Below are 27,685 nucleotides of genomic sequence, written 5' to 3' on the forward strand. Positions count from 1 at the left end.
GTCCAAAAGGAAAAACACCCAGTAGGACAAAAATAAAATCAAAAAGTAAAACCAAAAAATAAGACAAAGCAAACTTATGATTAAAAATAACATAGTAAAGCAAGAAAAATGCCAAGTCTCAAAAGCCATATTATCACCTATGAGTAGCCTTAATGAGTTCCTCAAAATTTGAAAATAAAGTCAATGAGCAATTATGTTTATGATTCACATTTTAAAGGGTTCTAATGTCTTGTCTGATTAGAATTTTTTTAAGGAATAACTTTTTATATCATTAGAAGGAAGTCATAGAACTATACTCAAAATGGTTAATAACCCTTCCAATAGTTGGATTTCAAACACAGCTCACGCCTTTGTTCTTGTCAGTTCATCTTTCTGATTAGGGCTACCAATTACTAAAATTGCCTTTTGCGAACATACTAAATCAAGTAAAAAGAGAGAAAGGTGAACTCAGAAGCACATTTGGCCTAATGGGAAAGCTCACCCAGGATCAGCCACCCAAAAAAGTGGTTGAGGCAGGGACTGACTTTTTTTAGGAAACTTCAGCAGTGGCTTCCATATGCTGCTTGTATTTGACCTCTCTATATAATAAGTGAATCTCATACTGGTTTCATGTACTTGCCGAGCACAAATGTGGGGGTCAGCTGCCCAACAGAGCAAATGGTCCTTATACAGACAGAAATGCAGGAAAAATTACCTTGTTGATTTTCAATGGAGTAGGCCCTGATGAATGGTATTTGTGGGATTTTTATATCGGCCCTGATAACTAGTGTGTGCAAGAATTAAAGCTAATTATTTTCCAGGAAATGATTTTAACTGAATTTTAAATATATTCTTACTTTGAAAAATCATAAGGGCCACCTATGGACTATAGCTTTCATCCCACTCCCAGAGGAACAGGTCATGCATCTGATAAAATTAGATATTCCATATTCATGCACAAGCATAGTTGCTCATCTGTGAGCTTCTACAGCCATTTGCAAAAACTCATGAAAATCTAAAAATCTTTGCATGGCATAGAAAAATGACTGTGGCTTGAGATCAGGCACATTTCTTGTATTTGTTCAAAGCAATGTTATATTTTACACTTTAGAGCAGTTTAGTAAGTTATGCAAAAATACATTTCCAACAATTATCAAAGCTGCCAAAAGCAACCAAAATGATTAGTCAGATTACTCAGAATTGCAGTTCACCACTAAATACATTGCCCTGTACTACCCTAAAATAAGGGGAAAAAAAAGTTCTCGTGTGACACGGGGAATATAATTTACATTCCTAATTGGGTGGGTAGGGGTTCCCCCCCTTTCTTTCATTTATTTTTTTTCTTCTTAATCATAATAATTCCATTAATTAGCATACTCTCAAATGGAACACTTTAAGTGGGCCACACTCCTAATTGCATGGACTTTAGAGCGACCAAACACGTCCCAACTCCGCAAAAAAAATGTGGACAGAGATTGAGAGTAAAATGTTTTAATGTCGGATCAACAAATATCTTTTCTGGTTAATGTATATAAAGGATGGGATCATATTACTTCAGATTCCATGCCTTAATGAGAGATAGCCCATTAAGGAGAGAGTAAGTTTACTTATCGAACTTCAAGATTAATGGATAAAAACTTCATTCATTTGATGAAATAGAACTTTTTTTCCCAGTTGTCACTTTGAGAGCTTCTAGTGTATATATTCCTACCTAAGCCACTTTAAAAGAACAAAGTTGGACTGGTAACATGCATTCCCGACTTGAATTTTCCCCATGCATGTCATGCACTGTGCTTGAAAAGAGTTGCCAGCCAGCCTGTGAGTGACCTCCCGTCCACAGCAGCCTGGCAGCCATCAGGAGAGTTGTTTTCTTAAATTTATACAAACCTCCAACATTAAATTGCTATGTCTGACATAAATATTATCCCCTTCTACTCTCAAGGAATTTTTCTGTGAAATTAAATCACACACAGAGGGGGAAAAAGCAAATAAACATAAGTGTATGAATCAGCAAGCACCAGAAACAACCCTGACTTGGATAGTCTAAGACATTAAAAGTGATAAAAATCTTAAGAACCTCAAGCCACCACAAACAAAACTCACAAATAAACCCTGAGAGTGCATCATCCCCCCCCCACACAATAATAATGGCAGGCAGCAGCCACCAGCTTTTATTTTTGCAGAAAAAATATCCACCTCCTCCAGCTGCGTTTCCTCTTCTTCCATCTTCACCTGAAAAGTCATACAGCAAATGGCCAGAACATTGAAGAATTAGTGGAAACTCTAGGTGCAAAGAAGCTGTATTTGAACTTCAATGGTAAACCAGCATTACCAACCTTTATTGTGTGGCCCTCAGAAGATGCAGAATATTAAGCCACTTTGGTCTCTCTTCACCTACAGTGTTGTATAAATGATAGAAATGATCCTTTGCAAAGGTGGAATGGAGAATGGAAGCTTCACTCTTTCTCAGTCCCTAAATTATATGCACTGCTTTTCTGTGTATGTGTGTATATATATATACACACACACACAAACACAAAAAATTATGTGTATATATACTTTTACTCAGGAATGAAAATAGGAGAGTGTAAAAATGGCATAATTCAACCTGTTCTCATTTGAAATGTCTAAATGAACTAATTATGAGTGAGAGCAAAGTACAATGATGTAAAATTTGGCTTTTGCTTCATGTTAGGAACAAATGTTCATACTATTATTCAGTTTTTTAACATAGGTTTCTTTCCTTGGTGGAAATTGGTCTACTTTGCTACATTCATGTTAAAATGGTGGATATTTAAAAAAACTCATTGAAATATAGTCACTTTTCTTTCATAAAATTCTTTAAACGAGAACCATTTTCCATAGTTGGACAATTCTAAGCATTTAACATACAAAAAGAATAAATTTGTAAATTTAAAACTGGCTAGATACCGATGACTACTGACTCAGGGACAGGAATGGCAAGAAAAAACATACTGATTCTGATACCAAAGGAAAATAGTTTAACCTTTACATGTTAATTGATAGCAGGGTCATATATATCCTATTCTTTTTTTTTCTTTCCCTTTACTAAAATGATAGTGTTGAATCTGAGAGAGTTCAAAATGCTCTTTTAAAGAAAAAATTTCCAGTATTTTTGAGAAGTCAGAAAGAAGGTCACAGTATCTTTTTATCAGAAGGTAAAAATGAGACACAGCCAACCCAATCCTTTTAAGAATTAGCTTCCAATTCCTTGGTCAACAGTGAGTTCTCTAAAATCTCCATCTTTGACATCTGCAGGTAACCTTTCAGAACCATGGTTTCTCCCACAATGCCTAATCATACATAGTATTATCTTCACATTTTTCTTTAGGTTTGCTCTAAATTTTGTGACATACTCTTTGTATTGATAGTAACCTCAGGATATTGAAACACTAAGTCACCAGACCACATTTAGAAAAACAATCAATAACATACACATTAGCACTGACTGACTAGCAGTACAGAGGTAGCCCTACAAAGAGGTAAAAATCCTCAAACCAGATACCTAATTCTAAATAAAAGAACACTAAGAGGCCCAACCTTAGGGCTATATATTCTAAATTTTCAAAAAGCCTTGTTTCATTTTCCATATACATTGCATATAGTGTTTTGTTAAAGAAAAGATAACAGAATAGTATCTTTCTTACAAAATACCTGACGGTAACTCTGTCATACAGTTACATGATTTAGAGTTTAAAAAAAAAAAAAAAAAAAAAAAAAAAACTCTACCTGAAAGTCATCTGGTCTCCAGATGCTACAATAATAGGGAGACAAGGAGTTTCTAAGATTATACCTACAAATTTCAGAAGTAAAAGAGTAAAGATGCATCCTCATATGTTCAAGAAAAACAAGTCTGGCTTTCTAACAAAAGAAATAATAAGGAGTTCTAATAATATACATCAATTACAGTGATGTCTACTGCATTCTAAGTTCTTTTTTTAAGACCTAGTAAGGTCTATAGCTATTTATAAAATAGTCCTGTAAGTTTGCTTTCAACTCAGAATGTGAGGACCTGGTCAATAGACATCAATGAAAGGGGAAATGCTTACACTTGTTTCTCATGCACTGAAATGCTATATGTGTGAGCAGGTACAGCTCAGACTATATTGACGGTAATCAGTGGTAAAGTTTATGCACACGTTTACACTCTACATTAGGAAGGGTTTAAAATGAAGTGTAGTTCTGTTGACTGCACAAATTGAAGACTATGTAGGAGTACCAACAACTGCTTCCTCTTCCTCTGTTCTGTCATTCAAGTTACAGTCATAAGCCACATTAAAAGGAGTGGCTTTAGTCTCCAGGTAGCAGAGGCATAGAGCCAGAGGAAGGGAAAAGGTGAGGGAAAAAGGCACTGACTGAGAAGCAGAGAGAAGTAGCCCAAAGATGAGGATGAGGGAAGGAAGGAATGAAGGGGAGGTGATAGGAACATAGTGCTGGATGTCAGCAGGGAGGAAGGAGACCCAGACCTTGGGGAGGCTGGGGAAAGCAAGATACCCATCTTCATCGAGGAGTGAGGGGAAGCCGGATGGCAAGCATTTGCAGAAACTGAAGGAAAAGTACCCCAACTCAGAATCCTTGTGGTCAGCCTCTTTTAGAGGCTGCTCATGGGTGGGAGGAGAGTCAATCCGAGAAGGGGCTATAACAGGATCCAAGACGGAATCAAGGACAGCGGCTTCACAGTCCCCCTGCTCTGATGTTTCCCCTGTGGAAAGGAGCTCTAAGCTGTCAAGTGTGATTTGGTCGGCCTCCCCAAAGGGGTCTTCCTCCGAAATGTCTGAAAGCAAGTCCATTTCAGGGACTGGCAACAAGTTTGGGGAAAGAAATGAAGCATGGCGGATGAATGGTGAAGGTGGGCATGTGAAAATAGGCTGCTCTCAGGAGCAAATCCATGGTTGGATGTGAAATTACACAACAGATGCATTCAAAGGAGAAACAAAGGCAAGGGAGAGAAAGGAGAGAAGAAATGGGTAGTTAGTCAACAATTTTACTCAAAAGTAGAGATCGTATTAACACAGTGTGGTTAGAAAATGAATTTAATGATCCATTTTTAAAGAGGAAAACAACTACTTTTAGCACGTAAATTGTACACGTAAAGGTGTAGACTAATTTAATTATTATCTTTCTAACTGGTTGCAAATAGAGCTAATGAAACTCAAATAGCATTATTACTTTTAAACCTGGGTGATGACAGACATTCAGAGCATTAGCAAAAAGGCCAACACAGTCTTTTACTGAAGATAAGCAGGATTTCCTTTGGAATTTAAAAGAACTTTAGAAAATAACTGGATGTATCAAATTAACCAGGCAAAATGAAACAGAGACTTTGAACTGCTGAGCTTTTCCTTTATCAGCACTCTCCTGGGTGCCTCATCAGCATAATCATAAAAGATTCTGACAACTTTTCAGCAGTTAAAGGATACTTTGTTGAACATGATTTCTGTTATATTTAACACTAAATAACTTTTGACCAAATAATTTTAAAAATATAATACTCACAAAGTCTGTAATAAAGTTATGCAGGTGATCTGACAGCACATGCTACCTGAAGCCCCTGTCCTTGCGGCAAGAGTCCACAGGGCCCCGCTCCCCACCCCACCCCCACGCTGGGTATTAGGGGGTGTTGAATTCCTGAGGAGCTGGCAGCTACTTCATCTAGCAGGTTCTTCATGAATTCATGATATATGTCTTTAGAATTTTCAAAGTTAAAATTCAGAAAATATTATAAACCTACAGAATGACTTCATTTCTTTTTTGTGTTGCTTTGTGCAGGTACAGAAAAGAGATCTGAAGAACTCAAAGCCTCTTCAAATCAATCTCTAAGTGACTTTACTTGCCTAAGGTAACATAAAATAACAGTGACAAATTTGAAAACATAGTACAGGGTACTTTCTCCACTCAGTATGGGATATGCAACAAACACAGCCAAAAGCAACACACCATCTTCTCACTGTTCACAAAACAATTATCCTTTGTTAAACAATTTCATCAGTTATAGATTATTAATGAAAATCGTATTTTTCATAAAGACCACCTTTGTTCATTCCAAAAAATTTTAGTCATTCCAAAATTTAAGTTAAAATAGTAAGACAGGTTATACTTTAAAAATTTACTTGTAACAAACAAATATAAATTTCAAATAATCATAGCTTTTATCATTTGGGGATTTAAATAAAATGATTATGAAGAGAGTAAAAAAGACCAATAAATTACTTACTTGCATTAATATAATTTATGCTGAAATATTTTGCTTTGAACACCAACGAGAAAAAGGTTAGGGACCCTGTCCAAACCAGCAAGAGTCTACACATATCTGAAAACTAGAAAGTTGTATCAACAGAGAACATACATGGACTGATTTTTAAATAATTTGAATTCTGAAATAACAAATGCAGCAGATAGCCTCTAGTCTAAGTACACATTTAAAATCACATATTCTATTAATTTACCATACCTTTCCTTCAATGAGCTGCACATGTGGGGCTTTAGTGGGGCTTCTGATGTCCCTCCTGCCATCTGCATCCTGGACTGTAACAGCGCCGACAGCTCCACGGCCATACGCTGACACCTCCCCAGCAGGGCCAGGAAAATCCTTCCTAAGACTTTGGTCCACATCACCAATTAGAGCTAGTAAAGAACCACCGTTTGGATTAGGTTAGGACATTTATGTGGTGAAAAGCTATGAAACTTACCTCCTTTACACAGATAAACAGGCAGCATTATTTGAAGGTTGTCTGAGCTCTGAAAACACCAACATATCAAGTAAACTCATCTCTAAATTCTCCCAGACTCTAAAAGGATTCTGCATTTTAATCCACTAAACTACACCAGGTTCTCAAATCAGTGTTTTGAAGGATATACACTGATCATGGAATTAGCCAGTAGAAGGAGCTCCAGGACCGGCTGAAACACAAGTCAAAGCAGTGTGTCAGAATTACAATGTAAGTACTATTGTAATTCACTGGGGTTTCTTTGATCTTGTCTGAGCTTATTCTGAATCAATTTCTGAAACAAATATTTACTAAAATGATTTGCTTTGATAAGTTGAAAGAATTCTCCCATAGAAGAACCTTTAATTTGAATGCCCTTTAAAATTGTGACAAGACAGTAAAGGTAGATTTTAGGAAATGAACTTCTTTATGTTTAAATGTTCATTTTTCTAACCTGCCTCCTCAATGCCTCAACTTGACCTAACAGTAAACTTCAGACATAGACGCTCTCCCACTCAGGAAACGCAGCCCTCATGTGATCCCTTCATCTTTCCCACAGATGGGCAGGAGGAACACTGCATTGAAATCTGTATCATGTGGCAGATCAGCCAAGACGGCCGCAGGTCTCAACAAGGTAAAGTGAGCAGCCACTGGCAAAGCCTGCCTATCTGCACTTTCTCCCTCAAACCACGGGAACAACCAGAGGTCATTCAGTTGTATGAAAGGTGCTTGATTGGCCCAGTTCCACGCCCCCAGAGAAGCCCAGTAACCACGAAGGCCTTTGGGCTGCAAGCTCCTGGAGGGCAGGGACTGTGTGTGATCCACCACACTGACCTGGGGAGGCACCAAGCGCCTCTAGTCCATGTTTTCCAAGAAACCTTTGATCCACACCCCTCACGTGCGCTGACTAAAACTTCCTTCTTCTCCTGTCTTGCCTTTCTGGCCACCCCCGTATTTGTACCCAGTTACTCAAGCCAGAAGCCTCAAAGGCTCTTCCTTCACCCCTCAACACCAGCAAGTCAACATCAAACACACTGAGAAATAGCCTATTTCTAAATGTGGACAGTTCTTCTATCTCTATTTTAGCAACTGGGTCCTTTGAAATCTTTCACAGTCATTAGGTACTCATACTTTTGAAACTCACAGAATGTCATAAAATGAACTCATATCTTACATTAAGTATAACAATTTTTCAGGATTTTTTTGTAACTTTTAAGATTTTCATAATTTTCCCTTGGAAAGTATACAGTTCTGAGTAACTCTTTTAAACACCCTTACACATACTCAGAAATTAATGCAAAATGGGAAAAATTTGATCTAGAAATGGTTTCAGGTATAATGTCAAAACTTCAATGAATTTCAAATTTAAAGTTACACAAGGATGTTGACCAAATGTTGACTTTGCATACTTTTAAACACTTAATAATTTCAGTTTGCAGGGGGGTTTTTGTTTGTTTTTTGGATTTTGAAGCAATTCATTTTTTTTTCAGGTCTTTAACACTTACAGAACCCTGAAAAGTTTGTATGAAATATGCCCCAAGCACTGAACTTAGGGTGCCAAATGGCTAAATAGCCTCCCCTATCACCAAAGCAAGACCGTTACTATCAACTGGACTATTCCCAACCAGTCCGCCTGATTCCTCTTTCGTCCTCGCTAATCATTTTCAACTGCAAAGTTATTCTTTTTTAAAAAGATAACACTGTGTGCTTATGTGCTAGCACACATGTGTACACATCTGTACACACACACACACACACACACAAGAAAACTTACAGCAGTTTCCGACAACTAAAATAAAAACCACATTCTTTACCATGGCCTGCAAGGCCCTGCATGGCCTGCCCCAGCCTACCTCTCCCCATCACTTACTAAGCTGTGACTACATATGCCTTCTTTCTGCTCTGGAATGCATCAAGCTCTCCTTAGTCTTCACCTTCAGACCTGTTCCTCCTGCTGCATGCAATGCTCTATGTCCTGCTCTACGCATGGCTGCCTAATAGTTCTTCTTCGGATCGGTCTCTGTTGCCAGATGACTCAATCTAACTAGTGTCCCTGCTTATAATATTTTCCCCTTTCATGAAATCATTGCTTCCCCTGCTCTCAAATGCACCTCAGTTATTTAAATGACTCATCTACCTCCTTTTTGGTTTGCTTTTCCAATATTAGAATCTCACTGTGCTAAAACAGCTATTCTAGATTGGCTTTTATTTTGATATTTGATTTTAGATATGACATTGATTTTTATGTTCTGTGTAATCACTAGAAGATTTAATTTGTCAAACCTTAAAGTTAGGACATTTATACATATATCTATATGAGTTTAGGCTAGCTTTAAAAACTAAACATGAAAAATAGAATACAACACATGTCAACAACAACAAAATAGGATATTAATGGGGAATGGTGGGAAAAAAATAAAGCTCAGTACCAGGCTACAGCCTCGCTTTGCTTCAAGGAGGGGAAAAAAAAGGAGAATATAAGCCCCAACCAAATAGTTCACTAGCTGTCTGGTCCTGCACTGGCATGAAAAGCCTTCTATTTTTCACTATAACACAATAATCCTTTTGATAACTTGCCCATCTGATGAATTACAGTGTCCAAAACACAAAAGGAAAAATAATGGATTACTGTGCCATGTTTGCTGCTTTTACTTGTAAAAATCATTGTTTTCAGATACAAACCTATTATAACCCTCTGCACTAGTTGCCCATGTAAGATGGTGGGTTTCCTTGAGCACAGTTGATATACCTCACAGAAATCGCAGTAGTTTACTCTTCTTTATAAACTCTAAAATTCGCAATGTAAGAGTTATAAAGTCTCACAATTTAAAACAAAGGCTGAAACAGACAGTGTTCCAGAAAGAGGAATGATTTCTCCCAGGGCATTAAACAACACTGACTGCATTTATTCAGCACTTGCATAAATTCTCTTTAACAAGGAGCAAAGCTTGTGAAATATTTACGTAAGTGGGCACATTTTTCACATTTACTTGAAAAATGTTCAGTCACCAATTAGCTAAAAGTTACACTGACAGCTATCTTACATTAAGAATTCACTTAATTTAAATCTCAACATTTGGGAATGTGGACATTTATTTGAACAAGTTTACGCTCCCCTTGTCCTTTTTTTGGGTGGTCTCAAAAAACTATACTGAAGATTCTCCAGAAGCAACTTTCAATAACTATATACACCAAGACGCCCACCAACAAAGCCTGAGAAGCATCTCCATGTGTATGCCTGGATCTCTTTTCCAAGTTTATTCCAGAAAAAGCAGATCGAGCCCAAGGGGTGTCAATCCTTCACTAATGAGAGAATGTTTTTATCTATTAGCATATCCAGTCTGTTTTAGCTAATTATTTAAAATCCGTTATTCAAATTCATATTGCAAAAAGATATCAGTAACAACAAGCCATGGAAAAAAAGTTTCTGCTGATTAAGGTAAAACAGAATTTTTAAAGTTTATATAACTGTTTTTGTGTCTGTTTTGAGATTCATCAACAAAAGTGTTGTTACATTACTTCTTCTGGTAGAAAAGTCATCCACACCAATTACCTTATTTTAGGTTAAAAAAAAAATTTAGTCCTTCATAAAATATTCTGATATAAAATTAACCTTACTTATTTTTTAGGAAACCTGCTATTAATCGTATTTGGCCATGTATAATGCACACCCATGTTTCTGGCCCAAACTTTCAGGAAAAAATCTTTCATTTTCATTTTAATTTTTTAATTAATTTTTTATTTATTTATATTTAGAAACAAAACCGATTATCATATTCCAGGGTATTATTTTGCACACAGATATTGTTATTGCTTTCTAGAGTTACATTTTAAATGCATAAGCATAAATAAAAAAATTAAAAAGTTTACATAGATATGGAATTAGTACTACCACCCATGGATAATGTGTATCCTCTTTTCTTGCCTCAAAAACTTGGGCAAGAAAGTGCGCATTATACACAGCAAAATATGGTAACTCAAAATTAGGGTACTAAGATACACACATGAAAGGAAGCAACATCAACTTATTTCTAAGTATAATTTAAATAAAACTACAAATATGTAACTAATTAGAATTCCAACAGGAAATACCTACAAATTTATACATATTTCCCTTTGGCCGAAAGAGCAAACAAATACATTTCCTTTCCTTTTGTTAAAACAGATTATTTAAACTAATGTTTTGAAGCTGTGAGTGGTTTCTCAGTTGCTGGGATGCTTGGTTAGCTTCAGTCAGAGTTTCTAAACTCATAAAAATCTGAATGTTTTAAGTGTCTTTGAATAAAAGTTCAGATGTTACCACACCAAAAACTCTTGAAATTACATATCTGCCAAGAAATTAAGCCACATAAAATACATCATACTTAAGTCGGACCAGTAAATCTGTATTTATCCAACATCTTATCAATGAGAACTCTTAGCTACATTTGTGTCCACTGATACTATGAAAAAAAAAAACCCTTAAGTTTCAGAATGACAACTTCAAAACACTACCATCTTTCCTTGTGAGTATAAGAAATAGACCTTCATTTATTCAGAAAAAATAGCTACCCCTCTAGGGTACTGCTGGGGGTCCTATCAACTAGATCGACCTTTTCTGATCCCATTGGATTAGAAAGATTAATGAAATCCAAAACTACCATAAATGTGTTTACCTCCATCTAGAATCCTGGAGACCCGCTTACTAGATGTGCGCTCAAAGTGTGGCGCTGGCCTATCAATGAGGGTGCTTGCCTGGCGGGTCTGGGCCTGGGTGCGGCCACTGTAGCGGAATTTGGACCCCAAGGTCAGGAACTTGGCCTTTGGTGGCTGCTCTGGAGACACAAGCCTACAGTGGGAGATAAAGGAACAAAATTATAATTTATGGATTCTTTATGAATTTAAAAACTAACTGATTTTATTATGATCACTCAATCTAGAAAAAAAAAGGATGACCAAACTAATGAAAAAGGACATTTATACACATAAGAGCTTGACAATAGTGATAAATAAATCCATATTGATGTACACATGAATATTATGTTTTCCTCAACCTGAGCAAAAGTGCAGCTGTTCTCAGTGTGTATCAAAGGTAATTTACTTGTATTAGCTTAAATGGTTTAGATAAACACTTATGTCTGAAGTCTTCCTCCTAGCTGTTAAGAGCCAAATCGCAATCCATTACCATTAGTAATTCTTAATATTTATGTCTATTTCTTCTGGGAAAGAACATCTAATTCAGGAATTTATTCCATTAAGCAATGCTTTCCCATGAAAAACGCAGCACACGGTGGATCTGCAGAGATGACTAACATCCTTCCTTGCTAGCACAACTCTACTGGTTAAACCTATAGTTCATAATCAATAAAGTTGAAACTTAATGTCAAATACTTCCATGGATGCAAAAGCATGTTTTTTCGTAAATAAGCAAGCTTATCTGGAATACAACAGAAATTTCCTCACTTTCATCCTTGGATCAAGAGTTGGCAAAACATCTTAACAAAAACAACAAAAATCTCAGAGCTCTTGTAGAGTTTATTAAACAAGAAGGCTTTAGTTGACAATTCCACAATATGGAGAATGCTACCAAAATTTTTCCTATCATATTCCAAATAAGAGATTTCTTTAAGAATTTGTTACCATTTCAAGTATTTCTAGACCTTTTGCCCAACTTTTTTAGAAGTCTTATTCTGCTTAATAAGCAATGAAAAAAGATTCGAGTGAAGGTAAAGCTACATATAATAATACAAGAGGCGATCCTTCATTTATTAAGGATTCTGCGGAGTATTAACCCCTCTGCAAAAAAAAAAAAAAGAAAGTGTTAAAATTAAACTAATGAAAGAAGAACTAAAACACTCTGGCTCTCTTGGCTTTACTCATTGTAGGATGGTAGAAATGTTTCTTAAAATCTGTCATTTTTTGCCAGTAGATTTTGTAAGGATATGTATCACAATGCAAAAGAGGCAGTCATTAAACTATAGCATGTTTTATTTTCTTTCAAATTGAGATAAAACACTTTCTTGCCAGACTGGCACTGGTAACCACATACATAAAATATTAGCTTACAGATTTTCTGATGACACACACACAAAAAATCCTTAAGTAATTACACTTCAATTAAACAGAAGCAAACATCAAAACAAAAAAGGGTTGACTTGACCACAGACACTTACTAGCTCTCTCTAAAAAAAATTTTTTTTTGGTGATTTAAGTCAATGATAATATAAATAATTTTTGTAAGAAAATGTAGACCAATCAATAAAATATTTCAATACTATCACTTCAAAAATCACTTTATTTTCTTTTGATATTGTTTTTATTTTCCACATCAGACCCTACCTTCATAAGAATAACATCAAAACCACTATAAGGCATCTATCATTTCATTTTTGGAAATTTAAAAGCTATGATAAGGAACTAATCATCAGTGTTAAAAGCCTGAAGCAAGATAATGTAGTAATGATGCGTTACAAAGAAATTCAACTTTTACATATTTCACTGCTTAAGAAGTATATGAACATTTTAATTTTATATCAGTCCTATAATTATAAACCAAGTATTATTAATGTTTATCTGTGTGAAATGAACATTTTAATAAAACCCACAAACCAATTAGTAAATCCACCATACATTTAACGAGTGCCACAGGTTTCCAAAAAAGAGAGCTTTTTTGGAGTGGCTGATGACACTAATTCACTTGGGATTACCCTGGATTTACAATGCCAGGTTTAAAGGGCAGTTTAATGTTAAGCTAGAGGACCTCACGTTAATCTTGTTTATATACCGTCTACACGCTGCCCCCCCCAACCCCTCAAAAAAACATTGAGAAAATGCCAGGAAACATCAGCTACAAATTCAGTTGGGAAGTCTAGCACAGTGGATACGCCTGTGGGCACCTGGAGCCACACTACCTGGGTCTGAATTCCATCACCGCTTGTTATTAGCTATATGACTAAGGGCATATTTCTTAACTTCTCTGCTCCTCAGTTTCTCCATATGTAAGTGAAGATAATTGCACCTGCCCTAGAAGATGTGTTAAAAGGATTCATAAAATTATCATGCACAGCATTTAGAATGGTGATGGGCTCTATTAACTGGTCAAGCAAGCTTTAATAGCAGCTTTATGATATTCTTGCTCCACTAATATTAGTCTAGCTTAGAGGCTGTCTGTCAATCATTACAAAGATCTGCTTACAGCTTCAAACTGAAAGCCATTTTAATTTTGTAAAGAAATCACTCGCATCTTTTGTGATAAACTAAAACAAAATCCACGGACTGGATTCAAAGCATTCTGCAGACAAACTTGCCCTGTGTTATATACACGTTTGATACCATTTGTGAGCAACGTTATACAAGATTTAAAGACACAAAAATGTTTTTTATTAATTATTATCCTAAGAGTCTGCAGGAGGAAACGGATATGTTTTAAAACTGGAGTTACGTGAGCAAAAATGATGGCAGCACCTGAGGCTTTGCAGAGCTAACAGACATCTCAGAAACTCCTAGAATACAGGCAGGAGGACAGTACAGGGGTAAAGAACTGGGCTTTAGAATCAGAACGCCTGGCCTCCACCTCCACCTGCATGCCTGGCCTCTGAGCCCTGCCGCGGGTACCCAGCTCTGAGCCGCAGCCTCCACGTGGGGTGAGGAATAAACGAGAGGGGACTATGTAAAGCAATCAGTTCTGTGTCTGACAACAATATACGCTCAATAAATGGCAGCACTTGCCATTTCTAAAATGATTATTGCTTTTATTGCTGCTCAGCCTTTTGGCTAAGATCAAGTGTAACATGATTATTGCTTTTATCATCGCTCCTGAACAGGGAAGCCTGCTGCCTGTGCTTCCGGGGACCCATGTCATTTCACTCATAAAATGTTACCTCCTAGCTATATCTGAGCCAGGCTCATGTTGTCTTAGGAGAAAGATCCCATGGCTACCAAGAGAAACTGTAAACTTTTCAAAGATTTAAATGATCACTGTAATCATGTCAGATGGATTTAGGTATACTTTACGAGTTGCACTTCTCCTCTAAAATGAGTCTATTAGGGCAGTCTTGAAAACAGATAAATAGCACACTGTGGTACCAAACTAAGAATAATGAGAACGATGACAATAAACATAGCAGAGGTTCTAAGTTTGTTTCACATGTGTAATTTCATTTGCTTTTCAAAAGAACCCTATAAAGCAGATATGATTATTACCACTATCAAATGGATGAGGAAAGTGAGACTGGGAAAGGTGGAGTAACTTACCCACAGTCACATGCATGCCTGGCACGTGGAGGAACAGGGTTAGAGCCTAACAGTCCAGAGCAAAAACCTTAAAGGTGAAGGGTCTAGATACAGCTAAATATTGCACAGTGATAGGAAGTTGAGGAAATAGACATAATGAAGACCAGCAAAGTACTCTTTGCTAAGAATAGTGATACAAGAAACATGCCTTTGAACAAAAGTATGACAAGAGACAGGTAATAAGCTAAAGAAAACTAGAAGGTTTAAGGAGATCTTCTCTTCTCACAGTTTTTAAGGAAGCAAGACATACACGTGTTTATTGGCCAAAGAGGAAGTTAAAGGCACCCACTGGAAAGAGAGAAGCAAATTTACAAAGCACAGTCCTATGGGAGGCATGAAATGAGGGACAACGGTAGAGGAACGGCTACTTTCTCCTTGAGACAAGAGAAAGAAAAAAATGAATGAAGAGAGGGGAGAATGATGGTTAATTACAGTCGGAAGAAGAAAAAGAGAAGATGCATAGGACCAACAACACTCCGGACCCACGGCTTCTAACAGTGTATCACACAATGGAGGGCATCTGAGCAGCAAGGCAGGGGGTACCATTGACAGGCGCGAGATAGCCATGAATATTTGGAATGGGAAGGAAAGTGGAAGGATCAACTACCCTGTAGCACTGAGGATCTGACTGATATAACTGATACGCCTGGAATAGTACTAACCCATAGACTTGTGTGATTTTCTCTGATACAGAATGTGTATATGTGTATGCATTAAAAAAAAAAAAAAAAAAAAGAGAATGAGTGTGTGTATCAGGACAACTGTGCTATTTAAGGTAGCACTTGATATAGCACAGGTACAGAAATGGTGAGGTCAGGACACAGGACAAATCTAGGACCAGCGTATTGGCAGGCGGACGTGCAAGAAGGGCAGGGTCTTGAGGAGGTTAGAAGATTCTTGATAAAGTGGCAGAGGGGCAGACCAAAGGGTTCAAGCTGGTTTAGGAAAGAAGCTGAGCAGGAGGGAAGCTGATAAGAACTGCTAAATGAAACCTAGGATGAGCGACGGTGGAATGAGGAGTGGCGGCCGGGTTAGGAGACGGTGGTGGCGGTCGGGGGGAAGGGTGGCTGCAGTCAGAAAGTGTGGCATTTAGGATCACTGCAGAGGCAGACAGTTCGGCGTGATGACAAGGCATGGCCTGGGCAACAGAAATAGGCATGGGAGAGGACTGTGCGGACGAAGGAGACCTGACACTGAGGTGAGCAAAGAGCCGTAACGGGTGTTGCTGCATCTGTCACACTCTCAACTACCACCTCCCAGGATGGAGAGGGTACCAAGAGCTGTTGTAATTAATTTTAAGCTGTGTCCTTTCCATTACCTGTAAAAAGTGTGATGCTCCACGCACACTTTCCATAGCCTTTTTGCAGCCCGGTGGTTCGGCAGTTTGAATCCAATGGTGCTCTCAAACTGTTCCTGCTACAATAAATCCATAAGGTAAATCAGCATATTTCTTTAAGAGTTACTAGAAGCTACTGAGAAACACAGATTCAGATTTTCTCTAAAAAGTAATTCTTCTTGAAAAAGTATGAGCGTGTCTAATAGAATTATACAAAATGGATAGTTCAATACTAGTTTCTATGAAAAGTAGGTATACAACCACTGACATAAAGCAACTATCCTTCAGTGTCCACTAAAACTCATTTTACCATCTTCCTATGGATCTCTACCGCACACTTGATTAAAAAATAAATAAACAAAACAAAACAAGAGCCCCCACAATGTGCAGGCACTTACTATCTTTCCTGTTGTTCTGTGAAATTGTGGCTGTTGCTTGTTTTTAGCAACAAGGATATACGTATATGCAGGTTTATCATCAAGAACCCTGACCTTTTTTTTACCACAGAGGAATAAAGAATAGTTCATTTTCTTCAATCCAGTGAAAAGAATTCAGTTAGCTAGTTCATGGCCAAAACGGAGAACAGTGACAAAGCCTGATCAGGCAGGCCCAGGGCTACATAACATGCTTACCTCTGCTGGCCTAACTTTAATGTAGAAGTTACTGCGCTTATAGGAAATTTTCAAGATTTTTGGCCAAGCAAAACGATTGATTCTCAGTCTGTCTTTGTAAATGAGGAGCCCATTAGCACACACGCCCAGCTTGATGTCCACGCCTTCTGAGTCCTGCCAAGCATAAGCCATTTGACAATGGTTAGAGTTTGTGAAAGTTACACAGATCCAAAGCTCATTAGCCCCTCAAACCATGACTGGGAATACCAACTTAACAGGTTTGTGGTTAAATTCCAGCGACAGCACACAAATTAATAGAAACACACAACACATCTTAAATCTAGTCATCCTTCAGGGATCAGATTTGACTTGCCAAAGAAGTCAAAACATGATGACAGGATGTGGTATTCTTCTAAAGGCATAATTTATGTTCCCAACCTCAGTTCTAACAGCTAACAAGGAAGAAAGGAAACACAACACAATTTAGGTATCTTGGAGATAGGAGAGATTAAATCTGTTTTCCAAGAGGCTATTCCAGCCCTAGGGGATAGTATGTTGGCCTCAAATACATTGAGCCTTTTACTTGAGGCAAATTTATCTCAGACAGATTGTTCCAGCAAATAGCTAAAGTTATGCCTGTATTTTGCAAAACACCAGTCCCTCACAGAAAACTTCTCTTCTAGGCTGACCATGTTGAAATCTTTGAATTCTTTCAAGTAGTTCTTCACTAACTCGGAGTGCTGCCACCCAGTTCTCGTACAGCATTCCTTTGGCTGGCGTAATTCAAAGAACTGCAGGCTATTCTTGAACTTATTAATGTTGTTTTCCTTTCCCGGTGTTTTAATTTAGAATAGATGACAACCTGGAATAATCACAAGCCTGAAAGGTTTTAAACTATCAAATACGTTTACAGACAAAAGTAAAAAATTGGCTCCTCATATTTTAAGTAGTGTTGAAAATATGTACAATATTCAAATATACAAACTGCTTATCTTTAAGGGAAAAACTGAATCTAATGCAAAATCTATAAAATTGAAGAATATTATTAGAGATACTAACATTTTCAGCAATCATTAAGAGAACAAATTCTCAAAAAAAAAAAAAAAAATCCGAAACACTACAGTTAGTCTAGGTCTTAATTCAATGAAAGTATAACATTTTGATTGTCTTGTAACTGAGAACAATTTAGCATAATTTGTATTAGTTTTTTTAAAAAATAAAAGTACAGTTCTAGGTAACTGATGCCAATTGCTTTAGTTGCTGATATGTGAGTAATTCATATTTATAAATAAAATTACATTAGATCATCTGAGGAAGTTTGAAAATCTAATCGATAAGGCACTTTTTATTCACCAGTGTCTTGGCAGCCACAACTCTCTCTAGGAACAGAGTAGAGTAAAAGGCTGGGGTGAATCAGGCACAGGTGCCCAAGGAACTTGGCACCAGACACAAATGGTGTGTTTGCCAAAACCATCGCTGGCCACGGTCACAGGAAGCAGGCCGAAGATTTCCCAAGACAGCATGTTCTCACCACAAGTAAGGAGGCAATCCTCATCTGAAACACTAAACAAAGCCATCCCTAGTCTGAAGCTATTTTATCTGACTTAAAAATAAGCAAAATCTGGATCCAAGTAAATAACTTGATTTTCAGTTGTCCCACACATTGTTTTAAAATCATCAGTATTTGTATGACTAGAAATTACAGATAAACAATAAAAACTGAAAGGGGAAAAAAAGCATGCCTTAGTTCTTCATATCTGACTTCTGACTTTCAACAACAAAGTCAGAGAAATAAACTAATAAAAAGGAGAACGTCTTCTCTGCCTTGCTCACTGCCTCAGGAAGCTGCCCCGCACGACTATTAAGAGGATACCGTGTCCCGCCCCCACCCCCCCCATGACTGAAGGGTTCAGCCTATGGAAAGTTCTCAAAGAAGATCAGAGAGAGGAGGGAGGGTGGGAGGGAGTGGTCAAGGTTTTTAATACCCAGATTCCCTCCCTGTATGGCTGCCATCTGGCTGGCTGTGTCCTTGACAATGACAGCTCCTCGCAGGACGGCCCTCTCCGAGGCTCCGGCAACCACTCCTTATCCCCACCTTTTGGATCCAGAGAGGGGCTGCTGTTATACCACCCCAGAGGCACCACTGCTCTTGTGGTTTCCCTGTTCCTTTGCCAAGAGAACCTTTATTCAACGTCCTCCAATTTGCCCTAATGTGCGTGTGCCATTAAGAACTGATAATAAAATATTTATTAAAAAATTTTTAAATAAGATCTCAAGAAAACGGAAAAGGTATTAAGGCACAAAAACGACATAAAAACTTTAATTGCTACGGATATTCTTTCAAATGAGCTACAAATATCTTGCTTATCCTTATCAAACATTACCAGAGTCCATCAGATGATAGAAGGAATGAGTGAATAAATGTTACTTTAAATTGTTGACCACAGAGCAAGAACTTTAATTATACTTGTTATGGATTTGGCAACTTTTTTACTATTCTAAGGTTCAACAATAAAATCAAGAATCTTAAAACCTTCCAGTATTTCAGTGAAGGATGGATGGGTTTCTAACTAATGATATATGCAAGATTTACATATGGCAGGTGTAACAGGGTTAAGAGGAGGAGGGATATTGCTCCAAACCTGTTCTCTCCTCTCTCCTTTACCTGTTTCTCAGCAACCCAGCCTGTCTCCATCACACAGAGAAATGAGCTGAAAGACACTCAAATGTTAAGATGTCGCAGCTCCTAGTGACTTAGCACAAAATACAGGCGGATGGAGCTGGCTTTATACTATGTGGCTTGAGGCAAGTTATTTGCTGCACTGTTTTAGTGTTGTAAAATAAAAACATTCAACTCTTAAATGAGATGGTGTATATGGAAATACTTTTAAAAAGATATACAGCTCCTACCAGTTAAAATAATGCTGGCTGCCAGGGACTATTTGCTAACATGGAAAAGTGTTTATAAAAGCAAGTTAAAATTAAAAAAAAAAATCCTCACAAAGTGCAGCATAATCCCATTTTTAAAATGTATGAGTTCAACTGCCCAAAGACTGTTTTTAAAATAAGAAAATGTATAAAAATATTACCAGTGATTGTTTCACACACAGATTTCAGTGGCTGTTATTTTCTTCTGTTTGCCTCTATTTTCTATGATGAACATGTAATACTTTTGTAATGATGAAAAAATATTTAAAGAATAAAGGAAGCCGCTGAAGGAAAAAGAGTACTTTGCAAATACGAAGTACTATGAACACAAAAGCAAAGAGTATGAATCTGAGGCCTAGGGAGGAAAGATATCTTCGGGTGGGGAGTGCTCTCCTGGAGATTTTGCAATCATTAACCTGGGCTTCCTATGCCACATCTAGGGACTGGCAGGGTCTTTTACAAGGGGGCTAACACACGTTCTCTCAGCATGTCGAGTTGACTCTGGCCATATTTTTCAAAATCAAATCCATCTTTCACCTTACCTCTTGTTCTCCTTGACTCTCCCCACTAAGTGGTCATCCAAACAAGTATCATGAAGTAGGTGATGTTTATTACTATCATTCTCCTAACCCACCCCACCCCACCTTCTCCAATCACCTATCTCCTTCAGTTCATTCTCTTCCCACCTCTCCAATTAGACTGAAGGTGCTACGTCACCTAGAGTCTGGGCCAGCCTACTCTACCTTATAAAAGATACAAAACAGATCAATAGGAAGAAACCCAAACGGAGAGCTCCTTCACACCCAGAGCGCCTTTGGGACAGTGGTCAATAACCACGCTGCTTTTTCCCTTTCATGTGGCTAAGGTCTGCTCTCTGATCCCAAGACAGATGCAGGAAAGGGAGCTGGGACAGAGGTTGCACTTGGCAGAGCAAAAGCCGGGACACAGAATACACCTGGATGGAGGATCAAAAAGGCTCATATGGTGAGTCTTAGGAGAAGTACATATGAAAGGGTATTAATTAAAAATACTGGGAAGAGAAGAAAGAAGGGGGGCGGGGGATAAATGGACCCTCCCACCACCATAAACACAACTAGTCACCAAAGAAATATTACAGAGGCCCATGGGTGAGGGTGAGTAGCCTTTTCCTAAGGGCAAACCAGGCTATTCTGACCCTGGAGCCCTCTCAAACGCTAGTCACGAGACTGGAAAGAGGCTGCCTCGCCATTACATTACATTACCTTGGCATGATGTAGGTCAACGCCATACATGGAAAGTCTCTTTGCATTTTCTAAGAACTGAGAATCAGCTTGTGCTGGAGATAAGCCCCTAAGAATTAAAAGAAACAATGTTATCTTATTGGTGAAGGCAAAGAAAATGTGCCTGAGATGGAGAAAGGGGTGTATGAGCTTGGAGAGTTTAGGGTGGAGGGAGTAACACAGATAAATTTGCAGACAAGTGAAAAACAGGTAAGAAGGTTCAGTTCTCAACCTCTAGAATTCTTCTCTTAAGATCCTCTAATATAAACCTGTTTACTACAAGAAGATGCACCTTCACCCTACCTTTCTTTTATCTCAGAAAGTTACTTTCAATTTTTTTCAATAGGGAAAAAAGCCCTAGCAATAATGGGTACAGCATAATTAACAAAAATAAAATAATAAAATGAAAAAAATTTTAAAGGATTTTATCTTTCTGAAATAAACAAATTCTTAGTGCTTAATTTTATTTCATTCTCATTGATCATAACAAAGAGCCTAAGTATTGGCATTTGATTTTACACCTATGGCAGAGGAAACACATCACATTCTATACGTGCTACAATTATTTCCCTTCCTATCTACATTCCCAACCAAATTTAAAGCTCCTGCAAAGCAGGACCATGTCCCATCAATCTTCATATTGCCCAAGGCACTTCAGAACATGGTGTTTCAAATTATAATGCATTTCTATTGGCATGTGTAAAAATAAAAAGTATTTGACTTTAAGTTAAAAATATTTAAATGTATCATTTATCAAATTAAAAATATTTAAAGTCAAATACTGCATTTGTTCTTTGTTTTTTACTTCATTATTTTATTGAATTTATTGGGAGGACTTAGGTTAATAAAATTTTATAGGTTTCAGGTGTACAATTCTATTAACACATCACCTGTATATGGTACTATGTGTTCGCCCCCTTCAAGTCGAGTTTCCTTCCATCACCATTTCTGCCCCAGACACTCTTTTACCTCCCCACACCCCTTTCCCTCTGTTAATCATCATACTGTTGTTTGTGTCTATGAGTTTTGTTTCATTTTATTTCTTGCTTAATGCCTTCACTTTTTTTTCGCCCAGCTACACAATCCCCCTCCCTTCTAACAGCTGTCAGCCTATTCTCTATCTATGAGTCCATTTCTCTTCTGTCTTATTTTTATTCTACTTAGTTTATTTTGTTCATTAAATTCCATATGAGTGAAATCATACGGTATTTGTCTTCTGATGACTGGCTTACTTCACTTAGCTTAATACTCTCCAGGTCCATCCATGATGTTGCAAAAGGAAAGATTTCCTTCTTTTTTATGGCTGAGTAGTATTCCATTGTGTAAATGTACCACAGTTTTTAATCCACTCATCTAGTGATGAACACCTGCACTGCTTCCTTATCTTGGCTATTGTAAATAATGCTGCAATGAACATAGGGATGCATATATTCTTTCAAATTATTGTTTCAGGTTTCATCGTATATATTCCTAGAAGTAGAAATGCCAGGTCATAAGGCAGTTCCATTTTTAATTTTCTGAGGTAACTCCACAGTTTTCCACAGTTGCTGCATGAATCTACATCCCTATCAACAGATAGTACATGAGGACTGTCCTTTCTCCACATCCTCACCAACACCTGGTTGTGGGTTTATTAATGATTGCCATTCTTTCCGGTGTGAGATGATAGCTCATTGGTTTTAATTTGCATTTCTGATGATTAATGACTTTGAGCATCTTTTCATATGTCTATTGGTCACCTGTATATCCTCTTTGGATTAGTGTCTATTAAGGTCCTTTGCTCATTTTATAATTCGGTAGTTTTTTAGGTGATGAGTTTTGTAAGTTCTTTGCAATTTTTAGATACTGACTCTTTACCGAATCTATCATTGACGAATATGTTCTCCCATTCAGTGGGTTGTCTTTTCCTTTTGTTGATGGTCTTCTTTGCTGTGCAAAAACTTTTTAGTTTGATGTAGTCCCACCTATTTATTTTTTCCCCAATTCCAGAGGAGGTATATCAGAAAGAATTTTTTTACAAAAAATGTCTGAGATTTACATATTTTTACAAAAAATGTCTGAGATTTAATCTCTAAACTGCCAACTTCTTCTTATGGGATTTTTATGGATTTGAACCTAATATTTAAGTTTTTAATCCATTTTGAGTTTATTCTCAAATGGTGTTGGGAAAATTGGACAGATTACAATTTTCCAAATACGGGCCTTTTACATCCTTGGTAAAATTTATTCCTAGGTTGGTTTTTTTTTTTCTGAAGCAATGGTGAATGAGACTTTTCTTAAGTTTCCTTTTCTGACAGTTTATTAGTGATGTATACAAATGCAAAAGATATATGGATATTTATGTTGTATCCTGTTACTTTACTGAATTCAGTTATTAACTCTACTAGTTTTTTGGTGGAATCTATCAAGTTCTCTACCTGTAGCATCATGTCATCTGCAAATAATGACAGTTTTAATTCTTCCTTTCCAATTTGGATGCCTTTTATTTCTTCTTGTCTGACTGCTGTGGCTAGGACTTCCAGTGTTACGTTGAGTAAGAGTAGTGAAAGCAGACATCCCTCTCTTGTTCCCAGTCTTAAGGGAAATGGCCCATTGAGTATGATGTTGGCTGTGGGTTTGTCATATAAGCCTTTATTACGTTGAGATATGTACCCTCTATTTCCATATTGCTAAGGAGTTTTTTCATAAATGGGTGCTGGATTTTATCAAGTGCTTTTTCTGCATCTATGGAAATGATCATGTGGTTTTTATCATTTTGTTTATATGATGTATCACATTTATTGCTTTGCAAATATCGTACCAAACTTGCATCCCAAGAATAAGTCCCACTTGATCATGGTGTATGATCTTTTTAAAAGTACTGCTGAATCCAATTTGCTATTATTTTGTTGAGGATTTTAGCATCTATTTTCATCAGGGATATTGGCCTATAACTTTCTTCTTTGTAGTTTCTTTAACTGGTTTTGGAATTAGGATAATGCTGGCCTTGCAAAATGAGCTTGGGAGTCTTCCCTCCCCTTGACATTTATGGATAGTTTGAAAAGGGAAGGTGTTAGGTCCTCTTCGAATGTTTGGTAAATTTACCTGAGAAGCAATCCGGTCCAGGACTTTTTTGGTTTTTGGAAGTTTTCTGACTACTGCTTCAATTTCACTAGTTTTAATCTGTATATTCAAATTCTGATTCTTCCTGATTCAGTTTTGGAAGATTGTATGTCTCTCGGAATTTACCTATTTTGTCCAAACTGTCCAATTTGTTGGTATATAGTTGTTCATAATATTTTATTACAATCCTTTGTATTTTTTTGGTGTCAGTTGTTACTTCTCCTCTTTCATTCCTAATTTTATTTACTTGGGTCCTCTCTCTTTTTTCTTGATGAGTCTGATTCAAAGTCTGTCAATCTTATTTACCTTTTCAAAAAACCAGCTCCTCATTTCATTAATCTTTTGTATTATTTTTTAAGACATATTTCATTTATTTCTTCTTTGATCTTTATTACTTCCTTCCTTCAAATCACTTCAGGCTTGATTTGTTGTTCTTGCTCAAGTTCTTTTAAGTGTAAAGTTAGATTGTTTATTTGAGCTTTCTCTTGTTTCTTGAGATAGGCCTGTAATACTATGAATTTCCCTCTCAGGACTACTTTCCCCCTCTCTCATAGACTTTGGGGTGTTGTGTATTATTTTTGTTTGTTTCAAGGTATCTTTTAACTTCTTGCTTTATCTCATTGTTAACCCATTCTTGTTTGGTAACATATTATTTATCTTCCAAGTCTTTGTGTGTTTCATACCACTGCAGTCAGTGGAGACTGCGTTTATTAATTTTTCTTTTTTTAAAGAAAAGTCAATGAATGTAGTTTGTCTAAAAACTTTTAATCTCTAAAAGTTCCTTTCAAATCATTTCATCACAAGTTGTTAGAACTTCAATTTTGCTTATGGAACAAACTATAGCCCTGGCTGGTGTGGCTCAATGGATTGAGTGCTGGCCTGTGAATCAAAGGGTCACTGGTTTGATTCCCAGTAAGAGCACATGCCTAGATTGCGGGCGAGGTCCCCAGTATTGGGGGGTATGAGAAGGAAATACATATTGCTGCTTCTCTCCCTCTCTTTCTCTTTCCCTTCCCCTCTCTCTAAAAATAAATAAATAAAATCTAAAAAAAAAAAAGAAAAACAACAAACTATTGTAGCTAGAGTATACTGAAAAAAGCATTTTGTTTTCACAGATATAAAAGTTCTCAAAGTATAACATGGAATGTAAGTAACTAAGTAATCCTTAGCTACACCAAAGGTGATCTTTTGTGGAGAGAAACCCCCTGTGTATTTCACTATCTCTCCTATATCCATCACCTTCCACATTTCTGATTCAGATCCTAATGCCTCATCATCTCCCTGGTTTTCTTCTTAAAGATGGTAATAAAAACAAGTTTGTTTCATGTGTGTATGTTTATCAGGGATAGGACTAGACAAAAGATGCCATAAGAAAAGTAAATTTTTCCAATAAATGAAAACATTTAGCCTCATGAGCATAGTTCCTCATATTACAGCCATGAATACCCAGACAGCATATCTCAAGGGCAGCAGGGTGTCTTGATTAGTACTCCGTGAAGCTCCAAAAGGAAAAACTGGGTAATCTCATCAACTAGGCTCTATGTCTAGCAAGTTTTATAAGAAAAGCTATTTAAATCCATGATGGCCATTCCCTCTCCAGCAAACAAGTCAACAGACCTGTGGGTTTTATGCAGCTCTACCACCTTCTCTTCCAACTCCTTAGTCTGGGAGGGGGCAAAGTGGAAGTCACTGAGGTCATGACTGGCATGCTCTTCTGGGTCATAGTCTCCAAGTTCAGCCTGTAGTGTGTAAGATCCCAGGAGGGCATGAGTCACAAATGAGCAGGGCAGGCGGCCAGAGGCAATGTCCTGCCGGAGCTGAAGGCACAGGAAGTATCTGAGAAGCAGGGGAGAAAAGGGTAGGGAAGAACAATTAGTTAAGACCACAGCACTCATAATCCCTGAGTTCTAATATTCATTTTGAAAACAAACATGCAATATAGGCAATCTTCATATCTCTAGCAAAAAAAGTTTCCTCTAATAAGAAGTCCACCTTTCCCCTTGGATTCCCACCTTGTGGCTTATATACAGAAACTGATTCTAGTGAGCAAAGAAATAGAATGGAATCTCTGAACTTCTATTCCAATAATAGCATATTATGACTATGACTATTACAACAAAGAGTTTTGTGATTGAAGGTAAAAATTCCAACTAGACTGTCCCCTTGGATTTAAAACTAATTAAAATTAGTATGACCTTCAAAGTTGTAAAGAGTATTAAAATTTTAAAAATAGCTGCAGCTTCTTAAGCACTAGCAAGAAAGGCTAAAGTCACCTTACCCTTAATCCACTCTATCCTTTTCATACTAATTTTTCATTTTCCTGAGATGCTTTTAACAACAGTTATTAGTCTCTACTCTGAAGCCCTTACTTGCCCGTTTACCTCATCTTAACAGCCAGCTAGTTCAGTCTGAGCAGAGAAATCCTGGGCTTCAGGGCCAAGCAAGGCTGACACTATGTAATTTTGAATAAATTAATTTACTTGCCTTGGGCTAATTCGTCACCTGTAAAAAGGGGGGAAAACTCTACCTCCCTTTGAAGTGGAGGGTAAAACAATTAGATAATACAGATAAAACCCATGGCCTGGTACTTGGGAATTGATATTTGGTATTTGGTAGCCATGATCATAATAATGTTGTTATTATTATTAGTTACAATAATTATTATTCAATGCCCCAGGTAGCTTACTACAGTTATAAAAGATTCTACTTTTTACTAAATAACATGAAGAAGCATGTTATTTATATCCCACAATGATTGTTTTCCCCCCTAACTCCTTTTGGTGACATTTTAAAACCTGATCCTTACTCTCAAATTTAAAACCAATTGCTTAGGCTACCAACGACCACTCCAAACTAAATGTCAGTGCCCTCATTTTTAAAGATTTGTTAGTGACTGCCACTCCCACTAGAAGCTAGCCACCATCTTCCCGTGCACGCTTCTGCCCAGCATGGGTTTCAGGGCCCCGTACTCCTCTTGCCCTCCAGCCAACACACTCAGGCGGGCGTGCTGCCTCCCAGCCAGGCCTCGCTGCTGTGGAGCCAGAGAGCACGACCCAGCGCCTGCCAGCAGCCATCACATAGTTCAGTTACCCCCGGACCTGGATCACCATGCAAATCTGTCGGGCAGGGCAGGGCCTCAGTGTATCACCATCACAGTCCCACAGTTAGCAAAGTACTTCCACATGTAGAATGTGTGATAATGTTCTGAGACTGAAACTTGTCTATCGCTACAGTCTGAGTGTTTTTATGCATTGCAGGAGATCGACTTCTAAGGAAGATTATACATTTCCTTGACTTCTAGAACAGCATGAACAGCATGAATATCACTGCAGTCATTTTAGAAAACTAAATTTTAAACAATGATTCAGGTTATCCTCAAATTCTCTAAGACTAATCAAGAATAGTGCTAGTTCTCCACATTTTATGACACTTTTTAAGACCTAACCACAAAGATTCCATCTATTACTAAAA

General features: G+C 37.4%; 2 protein-coding genes across 13 annotated transcripts in view; both read right to left on the bottom strand.

The window, feature by feature from the left end:
• The window catches only part of EPB41L2 (erythrocyte membrane protein band 4.1 like 2), a 214,260-nt gene that overhangs the window by 33,648 nt on the left and 152,927 nt on the right, over nt 1-27,685 (bottom strand). For 9 of the 12 annotated variants that reach the window (XM_054569949.1, XM_054569958.1, XM_054569956.1 and 6 more), the window contains 7 exons: nt 25,832-26,050; nt 21,095-21,182; nt 16,947-17,099; nt 16,297-16,394; nt 11,363-11,535; nt 6,452-6,624; nt 1,867-1,929 (listed from right to left, as the gene is read on the bottom strand). In XM_054569949.1, coding sequence (XP_054425924.1) covers nt 1,867-1,929; nt 6,452-6,624; nt 11,363-11,535; nt 16,297-16,394; nt 16,947-17,099; nt 21,095-21,182; nt 25,832-26,050 — 967 coding nt within the window. The remainder of the gene's footprint in view (nt 1-1,866; nt 1,930-6,451; nt 6,625-11,362; nt 11,536-16,296; nt 16,395-16,946; nt 17,100-21,094; nt 21,183-25,831; nt 26,051-27,685) is intronic. The other 3 variants (XM_054569959.1, XM_054569957.1, XM_054569954.1) reach the window with 2 other exon arrangements.
• Nucleotides 3,862-5,034, bottom strand: LOC129067771 (band 4.1-like protein 3). The gene has a single exon (XM_054569962.1). The coding sequence runs from the start codon at nt 4,788-4,790 to the stop codon at nt 4,206-4,208; it is 585 nt and encodes a 194-aa protein (XP_054425937.1). The 5' UTR covers nt 4,791-5,034; the 3' UTR covers nt 3,862-4,205.

This window comes from Pteronotus mesoamericanus, unplaced genomic scaffold (genome assembly GCF_021234165.1).
Source record: "Pteronotus mesoamericanus isolate MK-2021 breed Mesoamerican mustached bat unplaced genomic scaffold, CSHL_Meso_final contig_20, whole genome shotgun sequence".
NCBI classification, from domain to species: domain Eukaryota; kingdom Metazoa; phylum Chordata; class Mammalia; order Chiroptera; family Mormoopidae; genus Pteronotus; species Pteronotus mesoamericanus.